The following is a 15057-nucleotide window of genomic DNA, read 5'->3' as shown; positions in this document are numbered from 1 at the left end:
ACCGTCACTTGAATGCAAAACCCGACGGATTCAAGTTCTAGCGTCCAGCGCCGCCATAGCTTCAACCGAGCGTAACCCGGAAGTGTTTTCTTTATTGAGTGCGTTTGGGGACGTTACCCTCATTCAAGATAATGCTACAGTGAGATACCTCTGGCAACCATACCACTGACACAATATAGGGCCCAAAATAGGTCTTAGAAATGTATTCCCATGCTCACTCCTTGGGGACGTGGCTGCGAGCAGGCAGGCTTAACTTCAAACATATTTATTCACAAAACAAGACCTAGACCAAGTCGGCATAAAACATTCAATCATTTACTGGTGTACCATCAAATGCAAACCTTTTTGCACAATACTCCTCTCTTTTAATTGCTGAGGTAGGAGGTACATCCAAATTATGCCATAATTAAAGAACATATGCCCAAACCCTTGAAAACATAAACCAGTTGTGAGACAACAAATAACACACACCTATGTGCCTAAATAGGTAAATGGAAAGAATTTAGAAAAAAGTGTGTGTGAGCGAGATGGCACCTCATGGGCGAACCACCAACGGGAACCTGGCAGGTACTCACCAGGATTGCCCTGATCTCATCATTGGCGCCATCAAGCTCAAAAGAAAGATGGGTGTCCACAAAACAAACAAAAACAGTGTTTGTGAGGGAATGCAGTGTGTGGGAGTAACAAACAACACAATACGTGTCACACCATAAATACGTAAAAGACCACGAGCAACACGGAACTTAGCTTTATTCTGTCACTTTCGTGTTGGTCGTGGGGTGTTAAAAAAGTGCGAGTGGCTAATGCCTATCTAGCCATACTCCACTTGCCGACATGTTTCATTGCCACTTCCATTCTGGGCAATTTCTTCAGGGTGTTACAGATTTTTAAGCCACTGCATAAGGACAATCGTTGTCTTCACAACCTCAATCGACCACGATGGCGCATACCAGTCGAGAGGTCTAAACCAGAAATAGGTTTCAGGGTGACTACTAGTGTGAGTCCCTTTTCTTTCCGCAATTTTGCGGTCAAGAAGTAGAAGCCTGTTTTCACTCAGCACACCCGAACCAGGCTTAACTTCAAAGACAGGTATGGAAAGCATCTAAAAACAACACCAATTCAGTAAATAATTAATAAACAATAACAATCCAACACAAACTTATAAAATAGGAAATATTTCTATCTTTTAAATGACACCCAAAATAAAAAAAAACACTGTAGGCGACCAGAGAGATGAATTTTTAAATATTGGTCACTTTCTATTGCTTAGAAACCAACAGTGCCCCTTTTGGTCATTTTGTTGCCTGTGACAGGGACACATTCTCATGTAGCAAGTGTTCTGGAGGATCTCTCACCAGTCTTGTGCAGCCCCCTCCATCAGGCTGGATCCTGTTAAAACTCCTTCATGAAGTTCTTCTTGCGGGTCACAAAGTGTCCAACACACAATCCAAGGTTCTGGAATCTCCAAGAGGGTCTGCCCGTGAAAGGGTTACACTTCAATTCCCACAATCTACTTGGACAAAACCCTTACAAATCCATTGGAAGTACTCCAGGCTGGGGATTCTTTGTGGTGATGGTCCAGGTATGCCCTGTTAACCTGTAGCTTGCAGGGAGTCCACTCTTAAGTCCTTTTGAAGGTGTGATCCATAGGGCTGTAGTTTCAGATGGTGCAAAAGGCGCAATCTTCAGAGTGCAGGCCTTGAATGCACATCAAAATCTTCAGCGAGGGCCCTTAGGATTCTCTTAGATTTCAAAAGCAGATCTGAGAGGCACTGCCTCTCTCAGATACGTATTGAATGTTCTCTGGGGTCAAGAAGGAGGGCACTCCTGTCGAATGAGGGGCACTTCAGCACCCCAGCGCATGACCACTTCCTCCAAACTGTGGCAAAATGCTAACCCAGAAAGCACTATTCTTCCAAAATTGTCAGAATTTTCAGCAGGGTGAGAAGAGCTGGCTAAACACATCGCTGGGATGGCTAATCTCCATAGTCTCTCCCCCCTGTATCTGCTCATTCCTTTCCAAAGCCTAGCATTTGGCTGGCTTCAAAGAGAGTTGTAAATGAAGCTGATGTATTTAGCTTTACTCCCACTTCCCTTTAAGAGCATTATTTACTAGCCTACCCTACCCCTGGCTCTGGCATTCCTGTGCCCAGCAATCTCTCCTCCCTTAGAGGCTTTCTAAGCCCAGGGATCATTTATCACAGCAGCCAGGCTCACCCACTTATCTCTGACCAATCACGTAACAGCAGTACAGGGTTGAATTGTAGCATACAGACAAAAAAAAGTCCTATAACTTCTTATCTGTACATTTTGGAAGAAATTCAACAATACCATATTGTGGGATTTATCATTGCCTTTCTTCCGAGTCCTTTAATCCTAGTTTCAGGGATTTTCTTTCTCCAGTTATTAACTAATAACCTTTTCCAAAGTTAATCTATGGACTGGGGATCTGCAATGGAAAAATAAACTGGACAATTTCTCCAATACCAGGGCCTATAAAACAAGTTTTATAAGGACCCTGCTTATACCTACAGGACCCTCCACAGTGTTGTATTGAGGAGATGACTCCAAGTAGGTTGAATTTAGTTTAATATAGAGTAGAGCAGGTACACAGCCTTACAGGTTAAGCAGTCAGCTCCAACTAAATAACATTGGAACACATAGGTGAGAACACAGTGTAAGAACTCTGTATAAAGGAATGTGGAATGAACACAGTTAAAGGAGCAGGACATATATTACACAACATAACACATCCTCCTTGGAACAAATTAAATAACTTGTAACCGACATCATCCCCCACCATAAAAAAAAACAAAAGAAAAAGAATTCAAAAGAAAGATAGAAAAGGAACGAAGGTTCCTATAAGGGAAAAGTTTCAGAAATATAATCAGCCAACCATACAGGAGGCCTTTTTTCACGTCTAGAGTTCCTAAAAACATTTGACACATCTTGAGAGACCAGACTAGAAGAACTAGGAGCATCAATAAGCTCATCACACGTATGCAAATCAGAAACATCAGGTACAGGAAAACTGGAGGTATCTGAAATTACATCTTGATTAATAATGTCAGGTGGTAAAGAAGAGTTAGCACACGACAAATCCTCCAAATCAAACAAATCTGATGATTTCTTGAAAGAAACTTGAGGAGAAGAACACTTAGCAACCCTCTTAAGGTTCCACGCACGTCCATCAGTAAGGCGAACAGAATTATTTAAAACTTCCACAATCTGCAAAGGTTCATAAAAACTACTTTCCTCCTTAACCGGTTTACCAGGTTTCTTAACTCTTACCCATTGACCAACAACCAAATCAACATCCTTCACATTATGCTTGGAATCATACCAAATTTTGCTCTTGAGGTGCGAAGCTTGACTTTTTTCCTTCACTTGACTTTCAGACCAATTGACCACATTGGACTTGAACAACCACCCTGGAGTGAATTTCGTACGAGGATTTCTACCACGCATAAGTACAAAAGGAGGATAACCTGTAGCCTCAGAAATTGAAGTTCTCTAAGACCAAACCATTTTCAAAACTTGAGTTTCCCAATCCTTATTATTTCCTGACATTTGGATGGTGTTTTTGATAATCCGGTTAAAGCGCTCAACCATACCATTGCTGTTAGGGTTATAAAGAGCTGTGGTCTTTATAACCCTAACATGCTTGAGGTGGAATTGTTCAGTGTATCAGTAAGAGGAAGAAATAAGCTTTTAACACTGTCCAATCTTCACCACCAGGTCCAGGAAAATGCCAGAAATCCTTTTTTTTTTTTTTTTTAAATGTTAAAAAGAATATAACTCCAGTATAACAGAACGAAGCGTTTGTGAACAGTACCTTCAACCGCTATCCAAAACCGATCTGTGGGTGTCTAAATCGGTATTCAAGAAATGCTTCGTATTGTTTCAATCAATGCGAGTAGGCCTGTCCTTCGAAGGTATATTGAAGAAAAAATATCCCGATCGTCGCCAGTGTTGTATTGAAGAGATGACTCCAAATAGGTTGAATTTAGTTTAATATAGAGTAGAGCAGGTACACAGCCTTACAGGTTAAGCAGTCAGCTCCAACTGAATAACATTGGAACACATAGGTGAGAACACAGTGTAAGAACTCTGTATAAAGGAATGTGGAATGAACACAGTTAAAGGAGCAGGACATGTATTACACAACATAACACACCCCTAGAACAACTAGAAAAAACTTTAGGGATTCTAAATATATCAAAATATTGCAGATCCTAATTTCACAGCGCTCCTAAACGTACCCCTTGCAGCTGCGGTACAGCCCTGTATTCATGGGCATTCTTTGTACTGTGCTGATGGAAAGTGCTGAGACTCCAGAGCAGACCCCCACTAGGATGCAGGCACGTGAGGGGTAAGTAAACAATGTAGTTGTGTGCCAGAGGGCACAGGGCTGTGTTGCACAGCTCAGCTGTTGCAGGCGTTGAATCACTGTGCCTGCCCCTGATGGATATGCGTGCTCCGGCAGCTGTGTGCCGCAGAGCAGTGCAGTGTCTATATGCAGCGGGTGCATGTAGGAAGTTGATTCTGCACATACTATACCAAAGTAAGGTATAGTGTGCACAGAGTCCAGTGGATCCCAAAAGGGAGTTGCTTTCACAATGATGTGAGCCGCGACAGGCCCTGCGACACTCTTCCCGGTAATGCGGCGGAGTCTGCTGCGACGTCGATCCTCTTCTCTGGCGATGAGCCGAGACAGGCCCTGCGACACTCTTTTCGGAGATGCGGTGGTGTCTGATGCGACGTCGATCCTCTTCTCCTGCGACACGGTTCCCGGTGATGCGGCGGCGTCTGCTGCAACGCTGATCCTCTTCTCCGGCGATGGGAGGCACCTCGTGTTGTGAAGCGGCAGCAGCAGTTCGGCGACACGCTTCCTGTTCTTGAGTCACGCTTTCAGCTCCTTGCGACACGCAAGTCCTCAATAAGTCCAGCACAACTGCAGGAACTTCAAGAAAACTCTTGGGGACCTGCTGGGTGAAGTCTGTTGTCTCTGAGACTTTAGTAGGAGGCAAGCCCTTGGAGATTCTTACAAGTTGAGGAGGGAAGGCACAGCCCTGGAGGGCTCTGTTGACATGACCCCTTCTCTCCTTTCAAAGTGCAGGGCAGAGACATCAGGCGCGTCACAGGGGGTGGAGCCGGCATTGTGGAAGGCAGGCACAGCCCTATTCAGGTCCTAGGTGCAACTCCTCCCACCCATCTACATGCAGATCTCTCTATTCCCCCTTAGGCTGACTCACCCTGTCTCCTGGAATCCCCCAGCCCCTGTCACTCAAACTCCAGACAAGGAATACACAACCTAGCAGAGGCAGGGTTGGATAGTTAGACAAAAAAATACCTACTTTCTAAAAGTTGTATTTTCAAACACAGAATGGTAAAACCATCTTCACTAAAAGATGTATTTTATCATTCTGAGTTCAGGCATACTAAACTCGAATTTCTATGTTCCCTGAGTCAGTTAGGATTATAAGATGTAATAATCTAACTATCCATTCGGGCCTATGGGGAATAGGTAGCCTTGCAATAGTGAAAAACGAAAATGGCTGTAATTCACTATTATGACAAGCCACACACATCAGGGCATGTCCTACCTTATACTTACAATGCACCCTGCCCTTGGGCCTACCATAGGGGTGTCTGATATGAAGAATAGGGAAGGTTAAGGGACTGGCTAGTGGGTGCACTTGCCCAGTCAGCATGGCAGTACCAGACTGCACACAGGCTCTGCAATGGCAGGCCTTAGACACACTTTTACAGGCTGCTTCTGTGGGTGGCACAACCAGTGCTGCAAGCCCACTAGCAGCATTTTAAGTACCAGCCCTGGGCACTCCTGGTGCACTGTACTGGGGTCTGACAAGTAAACCAAAGCAGCCAATCATGAAATCACTAATCCATACATTAATTTGCAATAGGGAGCACTTGCACTGTGGCACTGGATAGCAGTGGCACAGTGCCCAAAACATCTAACACCAGCAAAAACACATGAGGCAACTGCAAAAATGGAAGGGAGACACACGCCAAGGTGCCAGGTCTAACACTCTCTATTTGTGGTAATGTGGTCGAGCAATAAGGCTTTATCAGAGAACAGTGTTAAGCATTTGTTGTACACACTCAGTCAGCCAATGAATTAACACACTCAAAGACTGAACTTCAGACCAATTGTTGGATAAAAAATATATTCTTTTAGTTATTTTATTTTCTAGAACCAAGCAAGCCTGGCACAGGTAAGCAATAAATACTTTACAGTAGTAATGCAGTTTGTCAATAGTTTGGATTGCAATTGTAAATGCACTTTGATTTTACTACAGTAGTGTTACTGATAATGCAATGCTTTTCAGAATACAGTACATATATTTTGTGTAGGATTTTTAGTAGAATATCATGTAAGATACTTTTCAGATGACTTTTCTTACACTGTGCAGTGTGCCTGGATACTGCACTGGGACATTTCATGTAAACAGGTAAGTAAAAGCGTTTTGGTTATTTAGGGGCAGATGTATCATGGTAGCAGTTTGTGAGTCCTCAATAGCAATTTTTAGCTAATCGCTATTAAGGACTCGCAAAATGATATGTAGGTAGGAATGACAATAATATTTGGGATTCCTAAATATTCCTTAATTGCGAATCGCAAATTGCAATTCTCAATGAAGGAATACCTTTCCATTCATTCCTATGGGCCTAGAGGCCAATAGGAATGAATGGGAAGACATTTGCAATTTGTGAGTACCCATTAGGTATTCTGGGGTTAGACTCAGGGGTCCCTCAGGGTCAAGGATGCACTCTTGTTACATCCTCAGTGGCATTAGGTCGGCCGGGTGTAGAGTTCTTAGGCCCAATGTTATCCAATTGGGGATAGGGGTCTCCGGAGGGTGGCTCCTGGACTTAAGCTCAGGGCAAATGGGGGTTTAGGCCAGCACAAAAGATGCACCCTCGGTGGCACTGGGGCGTCCAGGTGCAGAGTGTTGTTTTGGTATCGGAAGCCCTTAAGCTTTCAATGGGGAGTCTCCGGTTTGCACAAACACTGCAAGCTCGGGGGCGAAGGTCATCTGGGTGCAACCACCACTTGGAGATGTAAGTTGGGGTTGGTTAGGCACCATCGGTTGGGCAAAGCCAAGGCGTGGGGCGTCCGGTGCAGGGGTGCATTTTATGGTCATATCTTCTTACCGGCTCCTGGTCGCAAATGGGGGGACCTTCTGGTTTGAGGCTGCAGGCATCGGCTGAAGGCTTGAGGCAGGTCAGGGGTCACTAGATCTCGGGTCAGGATCATAGGGGAGACCTCCTCTTGGTGTTGGGCCACTCAAACTCAGTCTGTGGGCTTCGGGTGCAGAGTAGTGCAAACTCGCAAATCCTTGCGGAGCTGGGGTCTGTTGTTTGAACAAATCTGGTGTTCACAGGAGGTAGAGTCTTTGGAATTGAAGGGAGGCAGATCCTCCAGGTTTCTCGAGGTTGCTGGCTGCAGGCCACACCGGGATTTTGCTGGAGCAGGTTCAAGGTGGGGACAGGCCGGTAGGGCTGTGGCCAAGTCAGTGGGCGTCCTCCTCCTGTTAGCTTCTGCATGACTATTCGGTTCTCTTCTTCTAGTTTCTTGCCTAAGAAAACAATGTTCAGAGGTGCCTCTAAAACTAGCTTTAGGGGTGTTACAGGTAGGTAAAAAGGTTGGGACCAATGGGTCGCTTCTCTGGGGTGGGTACACCCCCTCTTGTGTTATCCTCCAGTGGGAGGGGGGCATAAGCCTTTTCCTGGTTGGCTAGTTCCCCCTCATCTGCAAGATTGCGGGGACTGAGCGTCGTGCTTCTGCTCGCCTCCCCCACCTGAGGGGTGGAGTTGGAACAGGTGGGCACACCTGTCTTCCTCTTTTAATTTTCCAGTCGGTTCTCCCGCCCAAAGCGGGGGTCAGAACAAGTGGGCACCAGTTGCTGAATGCAGCAAGTGGCCTGGGAAAGCTCACAAAGGCGCAAGCCTTGGAAGCTTCCCCTCGTGGACCCTGCCCATCCTGGGGGAGGAGGCTTTGTACCTCGTCCCAGGGTGTGCATTGTTTCAGGCCCCCGAAACATATCTGGTGGTTTTAATGTGCTAAGAAGTTTGATACCAAACTTCTCAGTTTTCAGTGTAGCCATTATGGTGCTGTGAAATTTGTAATGACAAAGTCCCAGCACTATATACTTAATGGCAACACTGCACTACAATATCTAAGAATGGACTTAGACACTGTAGGGGTAGAGGGCTTATGTACCTGTACCCTCACCACTGGTATAGGGCACCCAGGTAGAGGGGTGACAAATCTATGCCAGGGCAGTGGGTTGTAGGCATGGCAAAATGCCATGTCGACTTTTCACTTTGGTCTGCACCAAGACACACAGCCTGCAAAGGCAGTATATGATTGTAATGGTACAGGGTCTTTAAGGGTGGCACAATACATGCTGCAGCCCTTAGAGGTCTTCCCTGGTCACAGTGCCCTGGGTACCTGTGGTACCAAACCAGGGGCTGGCCTGTGGCCTTAGATGCCAATTGGGTTTTGTTTTCAATGCAGTTTTAGAGAATGAACATAGGCCCTTGGGTACCTGATTGGTCGGAGTCCAGGGTACACTCAGTCAAAGCACATCAGCAGGTCAGCAGAAAGTGGTGCCTACCATGAAGAAAGAGGGCACTTTCTCACAGTGCAGTGAAGGGACCCAGTGTGTCTGTGGCAGGATGATGCTTAAGAAACCCCTAATTCCCGCAAGGGTCTTGTTGGAGATTGGGAAAGGTAACAAAGGGAGGGAAAATCTTTCAAACGGAAATATTCTGCGATGTTTTTTTTATTTTTATATAAAACATGGTGCATCGACTGCTGCTTGCCTAATGAACATAGGTGAATTTACATCCAATTGTTCAGTTTGAGTGCAGAAAATCAATTTGTTTCTCTTTTCAAGCTGGTGTTGGAATGTGTTTTTTATATGGGACTTATTGCCACAGATGTTACTCTTTTATGGTGTTGTATTCCTGTTGCTTGACAGTACTCTCTTTATAAACCTCGCAAGGATAAAAGACTGAGTGGGCCATGTCTAGTTTCATACCGACAGGTCTGTCTGGTTCCGCATAGATCTCAACAGGAAGCGTGTATTGGCTCTCATGTAGTGATTGACATCAAAGTCTCAGTGCTTAATAGTGCTTGTAACGATGATGCTATTTTTGCCTCAGGCAGGCCCAGGCAGCAGGTGAACTGGACAGTTGTAGGGAGCCGCTGGATCTTTATATGTCACTGTAGATCAAAACAAGAAGTCAGTGTGCTGATCTTTGGAATTACTTCAGTCTGAGATGAAAGATGCAGGGCAGCAAAAAATCAGTGCTTCTAACAGTAAAACATCACAGTAGTTCTTCTTCAATGGCATTCACAGGCCCTGGTGTGTACCAAAGAGTTCTGTAGTAGGGGATCTCTGTGTATAGTCATAATCTAGTGAATAGTCCTGCCCATGTGCGTGGACCCCGGAGCAATAAAAAATAATCTCTTAAATCATCAAAAAATGCAGACCTGCACAGACACTTAAGAGAGAATTCAAAGACAGACAATGCAGCCTATATCCAAAGGCTACACTGTCCAGTACTTCAAGTAGAAATTCCACCTAAAACCCACAAACAGCACAGCCTGTCCAGTGTTCTCCACAGAGAAAAACCTTCCCCTACCAGCAAAAGCCTCTGGAATGATAGAGAGAAAGGAGTGGACAGACAAGCCCCAAAGGCTGCCAATATGTGGCTCAGAACAGGATACTGTGCCTTTAAGAGAACTTTCCAGAACTCTCTCAGTTTCCCAGAATGCACAGCAGGTCCCTTTTACTTTTAGTTCTTTTTACCAGCTGCTGCAAGCAGGACCCTGGAGCATTGAGCTCTCCCTTTCTAGGGTTTTCTTTGCAGATTTTTTTCACTTTTCAAGTGTTTGAGTGCTTTCATTTGAAGTACTTTGGTGCTTTCTTCCTAGTGTGTGTATTTGAACACTCTTTTATTTGTCACAATGCCTGCTTTGTTTGACAAATGCCCAGAGTGTTCGAGGAAGAAGGCCAAGACGGACCCACACGAGGTGTGCATCATCTGCCTTCCCTCATCTCATGTGCAAGGGGAGTGTGACATTTACGAGAACCTCTCCAGCAGGACCCTGAGAAAGAGGATGATGATCAGGCTCCAAGGCCTGTAAGATAGAAGACTGAAGGCACAAGGTGGGTCTGGGTCTGCCCATGCTGCCTCTGGGAGGCTCCCCAGGGGCAGGAAGACCAGCAAACGTCCCTGTTCTCCGCCGGCGTCGATAGCACCGACTACGGCGTCGAGAGGGATGACAGCAGTCTGTTACCCGTCTCCTCAGGGCTCTGGGTCGAGGCGACATCGACGTTCGGCGTCGAGGGAACTGACTAAACCGCCGTCGAGATCGCCGTTGACGGTATCTTCATCGTCGTCGGCGGCATGATCGTTGAGTCATCGACGTTGAGAGGCGGCCCGGCGTTGGCGCTCGCCGTTGAGGCGACACCGCCGTTTGCCATCGGCGAAGAGGAGGAGGTCAGCATCGGGGGGATCCTTGACGCCGAGGAGGACATCGAAGTCTCACAGGCGTTCGCCGTTGAGGAGGCATTCGCCGTCGAGGCGGCGTTCGCCATCGAGGCGAAGGCGTTCACCGTCGAGACGAAGGCGTTCGCCGTCGAGACGGAGGCGTTCGCCGCCGAGACGAGAGCGTTCGATGTCGAGAGAACGACGGTCGCCGTCCAGGCAGCTTTCTTCGACGCCAAAGAAGTGCAGAAGGAGTTCTGGCGCCAGGAGTTCCTCTGGGTCCGCTGGGACACACCGGCGGCGTGCGCTGATATGCTCAGCCTCATTATCGCCTCCGCCTAAGAAGAAAAGGGAGTTACAGGGCTCTGTGTACTCCTAGGTATATACACCTCCTAAGCCGAGGACACCTTCCCCTCCCCCTCCGTTGCCCAAGGATCCTCCTCCGCGGACTCCCACTCCGCCTCCGCTTCCACCACCGCCCCCTCCTCATTTTCATCCTCTGCTTCCTCCTTCTGGACCGCCTGTGGTTCCCCCGAGGACGGCTTCACTAACACGGTACCCGACGCCGCCTAAGGGGACTCCTCAGCTGAGGCGCCTGGTCAGGCCACAGTCGCCTGCTCCTGTGAGGCCTGTGGAGCGTCCAAAGCCAAGGAGATCGCAATCGCGCTCCAACCGGAGATCAAGATCAAGAAGTTGGCAAGATCAAGACAACGCCCCAGGAGGCGCAGATCCAGATCCCACAAAACTCTACTGGGACCAGGGAATGCTTGCCAACTTTGTTGGAATCCCCAGGGACGAGCGTGTCGCCTGTAGACGACATTGTCTCATTCCAAGATGTTCTGCTGAGGGGTGCACTAAGTTGGGCATCACGGTGACGGTGCCTACGCCCACGACGTCCGCGTTTTTCGAGACGCTACATAAAAAGCACTTGTCTCGACCGTTACTGCCTCTAGTACCAGGATTGGTGGAGCCTGCTGAGGATTTGTTTCACACTCCGGCGGTGACGAAGGCGGCCCCCTCCAGGCTCCTCAAGAAGCACCAGGCTCCGGATTATGACCCAGCTTTTCTTAGGATGGATCCGACACCGGACTCGGCCATAGTGACGGCGGCTAGGAAGCAGCATGCCACCACCCCGTCGTCTACAGTGCCTCCTGATAAGGAGAGCCGCTGGATAGACTCCGCTGGCAGGAAGGTCTGTGGGACAGTGTCTACCACTATGAAGGCTGCCAGTGCCGCGGCCTTGCTAGGGCAGTACGATCGAGCCCTTTGGGAATCCCTCCAGCAATTCGCTGAGCTCCTTCCTCGAGAGAAGAAGGAAGATTTTCAGGAGATCCTGAATGAGGGAATGTTGGTGTCGAACCAACTCATCAGCGCAGCTGCTGATGTGTCCCTTCTGGTGGCACATGGGTACTGCCATGGTGTCAACCAACGGCGCCACGCTTGGCTTCGACTTACGTCTCTCAAGCCGGAGGCTCAACAATGGGTGGCCAATTTGCCTTTCTCGGGGGAAACCCTGTTTGGCAAGCATGCGAATGACGAGATGGGCCGCATGAAAGTGGAGGCCGAAACACTGACGGCTGTCGGGTTGGAGAACACCCAGGGAGAAGAAGACCCACCGCCCGTTCCAGAGACAATTTGGGGCGCAGGGCAGAGGGCAAAGGCGGCCAGCAGTCTGCAGCGGCGAACAAAGGCCCGGCCGGGTCTAGGCCCTGAGCGGTTACTTCCCCTGCATCCGTTACCCACTCTGGTGGGGGGAAGCGTTACATTTTTTCTGGCAGAGTGGAGAAAAATGACTCAGTACAAGTGGGTGCTGAATATTGTTTACAATGGATACAATCTTCGGTTCACCAGCCCGCCTCCAGCAATTCCACTGGTCAGCTCGCAGTTTCAACTGCGCAAGCTCCAGGCGGAGGCCGATACCCTGTTAAGGAAAAGGGCGATAGAAGACGTACCTCTGTCTCAAAGGGGGAGAGGTCTGTACTCACGGTTCCTTCTGGTTCGCAAGATGGACAAGAACGAGTTCAGGCCCATTCTGGATTTGCAACAAGCAAACAAGTGGATTCGCTGAGAGAAATTTTGCATACTGCCATTGCATCAGATTTATCCTCAGCTGCAACAGGGGGACTGGCTATGTGCTATAGACCTGCAGGATGCTTACTTCCATGTGCCCATTGCACACAAACACAGGAAGTTCCTGCGATTCCAAGTCGGCGCCAATCATTATCAGTACACAGTACTGCCATTCGGGCTGAAGTCTGCGCCCAGAACATTCTCAAAGTGCATGGCAGTGGTAGCTGCACACCTGAGGAAGAACAAGGTGCTCGTCTACCCGTATCTGGACGATTGGTTAATCAAGGCCTCCTCATTCTCGGAAGCTCAAGCACACTTCCAGAAGGCGTGCGTTCTCTTTAACAAGCTGGGGTTGCACATCAACATGCCCAAGTCTGTCACGACTCCGGTCCAGTGCATACAGTAATTGGGAGCCTCCATCAATACGCTGTCAGCAAGCGTGTCTCCTTCGGAGGAGAGACGATTATCACTCCTTCGGAAGGCTCAGGCTCTTATGACCGCTCCATCTACAACAGTAAGGACGGTGTCTTCTCTACTGGGGTCGATGGCCTCTTGTATCTTCCTCACACCACACGCACGGCTGCACATGAGACCATTGCAGGAGTGCTTGGAGGATCAGTGGGATCAGAGGAAAGGGTCTTGGGATGACAAGATACGACTGTCTCTGCATGTTCTTCAGTCTCTGAAGTGGTGGTGTTCAGCGGAGAATCTCCTCAGAGGGGTTCCCTTCCACAAGGACATTCCCACGCAGACTATCGTGACGGATACGCCTCTCCACGACTGGGGGGCGCACTCCGGAGACTTACAGATACAAGGAACGTGGTCCCCGATGGAGTCCACGTACCACATCAATTTCCTGGAACTCAGAGCTGTTCACTTGGCGCTGAAGGCTTTTCATCCGTCATAGTCTAAAGAACACCTGTAGGCTATGCTGTGTTGTCTCGTCTCCTGGGCAAGGAGAACCCAAATGATGTTAAAAGGGTTGGTACAGGACGGCTACTGATGGGAATATTTACCCATGCCCTTGAGCTTACACTCAGCAATTATATGTCACACTTCGTTGCACTTTGGGTACTCACCACTCTGTATGTATTGTGTTGAGGTTTGTATCCACAGTGATTGACATGTTATGTTGACCCCTAGATACTAATTGTGTTATGTGTCCAAAGGACACCCTGTTGCACCCCTGAAATTGATGTGTGCACATATGTTGCACACACACATGCCCTTAGGGCATGTGTGTGCGCAATATGAAACTTTGAAAAATGCACTTTAGTGCATTTTTCAAAGTTTTTGCTATTTACCACGTAGTTTAACTTCGCGGTAAATAGCGGCCCCAGATTGCGAATTTGGAATTTTTAAATGGTTCATGAATTGCATTTAAGGAATCTCAAATTGAGATTACTTAAATGCAATTCATCACAATTTAGCGATTTCTCTAATTGCGATTTTTGCATTTGGGATGATGAATCCCAAATGCAAAAATAGCGCTCGCAAAGGGCCAGATTCTCAGAATCTGGCCCTTTGCGAGCCGAATTTACTTTGATGAATATGGCTGATAGTGTGCAATTTTATGTTGCAATGTGGGGTGGTGTCATCTGTGCCAGGTAGAAGTGCATTTTATTTAATGTTAATTTATTCTTTCTTCATGTTCCCACAATTGGAAAAAAAATGTATGTCCCTTTAATGGGGCTGATGAGGCGTGCATGGCGGACCCACCACGATGTTTTTGTCTCCCTTTCTGTGCTACAGCATTGGTTTAACTTAACTCTATCCGACTATGTTATAGGAACTTTGTGTGAATATGGGCAACATTTCATCGAGATGTGAGCGTTTATTATATTATGGTGATTTTACTGATGTATATTTATCTTTTATCAATGTTATGTAGTGGCATTGTTTCTTATTTTAAATTTCTATTACCTATGTAGTCCCTCTGTTTAATTGAGTATATACTTTTTTAACTCGTTGACATGAACTGCACTGTTACATTTGTTTTTAATCTTGTACTGTCTTATATTTTGCTTTTATGGATGGCTAATTGCCACCGGATAAAGTTCTGTATTGATATTGATATGTTTTAAATGCTAATAGCTGTGCTGAAATTATGTCTTAAGGGCTAAAAGCTGTCCTTATTAACATAGGCAATGATCGGAAATAAACCTGAAATGTTGCTGAAATGCATACATGAACAAACATCGTTTTATTTTTTAACACAGGGGTCAGTGTCAAGCGATTATCTTGAATCTGAGTATCAGAAGGCACCTCAGGGATCGATTACATATACACTTGGCAAGCAGAACTACCAACTGGACTTTTCAGGTGACTTAGCGCCGGCTTTATTCATTTTATGTATGCTAGATATAAGCAAACCTTTTTAAAAGTGACCTGCAAATCCCTATGGGCTTACTCACCAGATTCGGTCGAAGTTGCAAAACCAAGTTTCATCTGGGTCTCCAA

General features: G+C 47.0%; 1 protein-coding gene across 3 annotated transcripts in view; it reads left to right on the top strand.

The window, feature by feature from the left end:
* The window catches only part of LOC147712984 (uncharacterized), a 373114-nt gene that overhangs the window by 304003 nt on the left and 54054 nt on the right, over window positions 1-15057 (top strand). For all 3 annotated transcript variants that reach the window (XR_015296034.1, XR_015296033.1, XM_086923605.1), the window contains exon 9: window positions 14817-14919. Coding sequence is in view for 1 of the 3 variants with exons in the window: in XM_086923605.1 (XP_086779731.1) it covers window positions 14817-14919 (103 nt within the window). In the remaining 2 variants the exon portion in view is untranslated. The remainder of the gene's footprint in view (window positions 1-14816; window positions 14920-15057) is intronic.

Source organism: Lissotriton vulgaris, chromosome 5 (assembly GCF_964263255.1).
Source record: "Lissotriton vulgaris chromosome 5, aLisVul1.2, whole genome shotgun sequence".
NCBI lineage: Eukaryota > Metazoa > Chordata > Amphibia > Caudata > Salamandridae > Lissotriton > Lissotriton vulgaris.
The sequence above is the reverse complement of the archived record's forward strand: the minus strand, read 5'-3'. Positions and strand labels throughout refer to the sequence as shown.